Raw genomic sequence first — 4,738 nt, 5'->3', positions numbered from 1 at the left:
TACACATTCTAACGGCTTCCAGATTGGTTTATGCTCAAAATTGGAGGAATAAGGGAATTCCAACGGAAGAAGAAATCCTGTATAAAATTTTATCATGTGCAGAGATGGACAGGCTTACAATGGCTATGAAAGATAAGACAGAACTGGAATATTTCGAAATCTGGGACAAATTTTATCGCTGGTATGAATCAAGGAGAACTGCTCGGATCTTAAGCTAACGATAGGATTGAAACATACATATAATTGTACATATAATTGTATATATAATTGTATTATGTAGAAGAATGAGGTTTATATAGAGGTTAAGGATGATGTATTAAGTTTTTGTATCACAAGAAACAAATTGTTAGGAATATTTACTCTGGAATGCCACGTATGTCCATTTTTGTTTTAATTGTATTATAAATAAAAAACTTTTAAAAAAAAGAATTTTGAATGGAGGCTAGTTGAGAGATGAAAAAGGACCCATTTGTGTCTGAATCAAATATAGTTAATTTTAAGGATAGGGTTGTACATTTTTCTTTGCTCAAAAATAATTTCTGTATTTTATTTTGCAATGCCGATTAAGACATTTTCTTAGCGAATTGAATCTGTGTGGCATTGTCTGCATCCAGGAAGATAGTGCTTTTGCTTTTATTTTGGACTACTCTATAGCCCTCAGATTTGCTGGGGGCTTCCCATCTAAGTAATTGCAGCTAGGTGAAGAGATGTTTTGCCAGGTGAAACATCTCTCTGAACGTGTTGAATTCAACATGATTTGCTATTATGTAATCATTAACTGCTTAGCTTTGTCTAGAGCACACCCAGTGCATAATCTGATCTTACCTTTTGCTTCTCATAGGTTGGGTTGCTTTGATTCAGTTCACAATGAGAAATATTATCTTGAACTATGAAGGTAGAGTTGGTCGTTTCTTCCCAGATCCTCTTGTATATATATTGCTGCTTTAGAGGAGAGGTCACAGAATAGGCAAACATATATAAGGAAATGACAGGCTCTAGTAACAAGGTTTTCTTCATCCTTGAAGTTTTGCTTTAATTATAATTCAGGAAAAAAACAGCAATATGTTAGTCTTTTTCAGTGGAAGAGAATTCATGCCTGCCTTACAATTCTCTAACTGATCATTAACCAAATGATGGAAAAGTTCGGAGGTGATTCTATTTTGTGTTCCTTAATTCAAAGGGATGTGGTCCACTGGAAGACCATGATGAATGGTTCAAATGATTCAATTATTCAATGTTCTGAGTATTCTGTATTTCACCTGGCTTACCTGTTACATTATACATAATGTATTCTACCAAATACATTTCTGAAACATTTAGCATGCTGTACTTCAAGCTAATTTTACTTTTTACTGAAGTATTTTCATTTTCAGCTTTTCAGTTTCTTTTTCTGCCATTAGAAGCTGGTTAGCTATAACGAGACTCAAAGGAAAAGGAAAATAATTAACAACTCTTTATTGTAAGCAAAGCAATGAAATTATTCAATGTAGTCTACTGAACATCTTCTACAATCTTGTCTTAGGCATCTTCTGGACACTCTCTGCAGAAGAGTTTGCTGCTTTCTAATTTTTAATCCCAGGAAATGCTGGCGAATTGACAAGGTTGTTTTTAAAAAATATTGGAGTGTAACTTTGGAAAAAAGGGACAGTATATAGTACTGGCAGTGATGAGGACACAGAATGAAAAGGCTGTACATTTCGATCCTTCTCTCCCAGAAGCCTTAGCTCCACCCCTCTTTTTTTAACCAGCTAACTTTTAAAGCAAACTTTCTGGCACCAGGGATCAATTTCAAAAGAAAAATTGTCTTCCACAGGTGTGTGTGTGTGTGTGTGTATGTATGTATGTGTGTAAGGGGGGATGGTTTCACACGTACCTAGATCCTGAACATGTGCAGAGCATGTGCAAATGAAGTTTGCGGGGGTTGAGGGCCCCTGTTTTAGAGAGCATTCCAATGAGCAATTTCTCACTAGTCCAAGGGTTTGAAATGTATAGGTTTCTCATACCCAGCATTAGATTCAGAATTTTAATAAACTGACTGATTATGCTATCAAGTTAGTGTTGATTCCTACTTTTTCCATGATTTTATCTAACCTGATCTTTCAGTTAGAGAAAAAAAACAATGCTGCAACTCTACAGAACCCTTAAAAACAATGTGATACCTCATGAGGAAAACTAATAATTTCAGAGCGTTAAGACTTGGGGAAGAAAGGTATACTTTATTTAAAATTTTATCTAACGCATGTAACTTACATACTTTGTAGTCTCATATCATAGCCCAAGTCTCACAACTGAGGCTTGAGCAATGCTCCCACATCTGATCAGCAATGCTCCCAAAATCTGTGCAAGGCTGATCAGTTGTTTTTTTTAATTTATCACATGCCTCTAAGTTGCCACCTGGAGGCCTAGATCCATCATTTCAGAAGTTCTACTTAAGATAAAGAGCTAAATGTACATATCTATGTAGCCAAAAGCTAATACATTCATCTTAATCCCACCCCAAATTATCACTTCTCCTGGAGATGAAGTTTTGTTCTTCTTGTTTACAGCTACACAATGGTAAGGATTACAGAATACTAAAAACAATTCTCTGTTGCTCCCATCTTTCAAAATAAATGTGCAGATTTTTGTATGATAAACTAAGGAATATGATGCACAAACATGATCTTCTATTGACAGTCAAACTCTTACAAACTTTAAGACAAAGGTGGTTCAGTTTGTGATTGCACAGAGCAATTGTAACTGGTATGTTTTCATAACAAAAACACAGTGCTCCAAGTTAAAATCTAAAATATGGTTTACAATCAAATTAACACAATCATTTTTAGGTTTATAAAGTGTAGTATTTTGAGTCTGGCATACAGCAGAGATAAAAATACTGGTGGTTTTCAGTTCCACCTTCAGTTTTACACAAACAGCAAATCAGTAAGCCTCCTACACCCTCAAGAAGAATGGTAAAAAATATCCTTTGGAGAGGCAGATTTTAATGGCTGACAACTACGTATATGGATATTGCAGTAGCAATGTTATTCTGGTAGGTTCTCAGTTTGTTATAATATTGTAATCTGAAAGTCTGGTAAATCAAGCAGTATACCAATCATTAAAATACATTAGTGAATTAAATCCACATCACAACATAAAGGACTTTCTGGTTTTAATGGTGTAATGTTCTGAAGATGAAAACTCCCTAGAACAACTCTGATGACTGACATGATTCTCATAATATATTGGCAATGTCATGAAATGTTTGTGAGAAATTAAAAAATCAATTTTGGAGACCATGCATGATATTTGATTATTTGATAGAGACTGGTCTTCTAAAGAAGGTGTGTTATTTGATGTGAATTAAGGGAGCTTTACCAATAATGTGAAGGTTGTGGATTTGAAACATCCACAATTTTTAGTGAATATTTTTCTTCAGAGGCATATTCACCACAATGAAACTTTGGACCCAAAACCACAACATCTTGTTGGGCAAAGTAGGAAATATGGCAAGGATTTGGAATAATGTATACTAGACAGGCAAGGATTCCTAAAATTTAATAAAAGCAGCAATAACTTATATTACAGAAATTGGAAGTAACCAGGATTGGGATTCTGAATAGCATGCCTTCAGTTTTGGTAGTGACAAATTCCTAAACCCTAAATTTTTAAATCCTAAATATACTTTTGAGTCCTTGTCTCCAATTAATAGATTTGAAGAACTTAACAAACTTATGAAATTCTACTATATTTGAAGATCTCTCTGTGCCATCTTGTTGATGTCTATTGAATATTTTCTTTCCTCAAACCTGCATCTGATATTTAATATTTTATTATTTTCTATACTCCATATGAATTATATTAATGAGCAACCTAAACTATTTTAAAATAATAAACAGAAATCTGACTTTGTCCACCATAGCTGTTGAGTTTTTAGGAGCAGAAGTAACAAGTGATATATTGCACAAGACACCGTAAACATTGATTTCTTAGTGATCAATCACATGTCAAGATGTTTTGCACACAAATTCTATAGAAAGCAGTTTCTTCCAAAACATTTATTCCAAAAAGTATAAAAATCTTGTTTTATAGGTTTGTCCAAGCAGGGCTTTTTCTCAACAAGCATGTACATGTACAATACATGTACAATACTGTAAAACTGAAAGTTCTATGAAGTTGGCCATCTTTACATAATTCTTTACAAGACCCACGGCTCTTACACAACAATTTCAAGAGACATAAAATGAGTCAGTCTACCTCTGAGCCTGAAATAACCGTTACAAAAACCCCTTGCAAACGCCAGCGATTTTGGTTGTCAGATCCCAAAACTTTCCTGCGTTAGACCTAGCAGTCTAACGCAATGTATTTATTATTCAGTTCCCATTTATTCAATTCCTAAACAATCTGTATCCCCTCCAACATCTGGTCTGGTTGGGGATCATGGCTGTTGTAGTCTCAATGGATCGAGTCTGGGAAAGCTAAGCAAAGACACCCCCCCACTCGCGCATATAAACGCATACCCACGAGAGCAACAAATCCACAACTTTAAAACACTTCGGAAATTTTAAATTAAAATCCAAATCCATGCATAAGCGCAGCCGTGATGACTTAAATGGGGGGAAAATGAAAGGGAAAACGTAGCTAACTCTCTGTTTCATGCATTTTCCCGGGGCTTACATAAAAACATTTTCCAGTGTTTTTAACATGCATACGTTGGCAATAAACCCTTATCTTGTAGAAACTGTCAGAACTTAGCACA

General features: G+C 34.9%; 2 protein-coding genes across 2 annotated transcripts in view; both read right to left on the bottom strand.

The window, feature by feature from the left end:
• LOC107294148 (solute carrier family 46 member 3-like) overlaps positions 1-1,017 on the bottom strand; it is a 10,440-nt gene extending 9,423 nt beyond the window's left edge. The window contains exon 1 of the mRNA XM_015823354.1: positions 826-1,017. Coding sequence (XP_015678840.1) covers positions 826-1,017 — 192 coding nt within the window. The remainder of the gene's footprint in view (positions 1-825) is intronic.
• Positions 1,018-3,353: 2,336 nt separating this feature from the next.
• The window catches only part of LOC107294147 (solute carrier family 46 member 3), a 5,719-nt gene continuing 4,334 nt past the window's right edge, over positions 3,354-4,738 (bottom strand). The window contains exons 3-4 of the mRNA XM_015823353.1: positions 3,888-3,901; positions 3,354-3,529 (exon numbers count right to left, since the gene is read on the bottom strand). Of these exons, the coding sequence (XP_015678839.1) occupies positions 3,354-3,529; positions 3,888-3,901 (190 nt within the window). The remainder of the gene's footprint in view (positions 3,530-3,887; positions 3,902-4,738) is intronic.

The sequence above is a fragment of the Protobothrops mucrosquamatus genome, unplaced genomic scaffold (genome assembly GCF_001527695.2).
Source record: "Protobothrops mucrosquamatus isolate PMUCROS unplaced genomic scaffold, P.Mucros_1.0 scaffold1846, whole genome shotgun sequence".
NCBI classification, from domain to species: Eukaryota; Metazoa; Chordata; class Lepidosauria; order Squamata; family Viperidae; genus Protobothrops; species Protobothrops mucrosquamatus.
The sequence above is the reverse complement of the archived record's forward strand: the minus strand, read 5'-3'. Positions and strand labels throughout refer to the sequence as shown.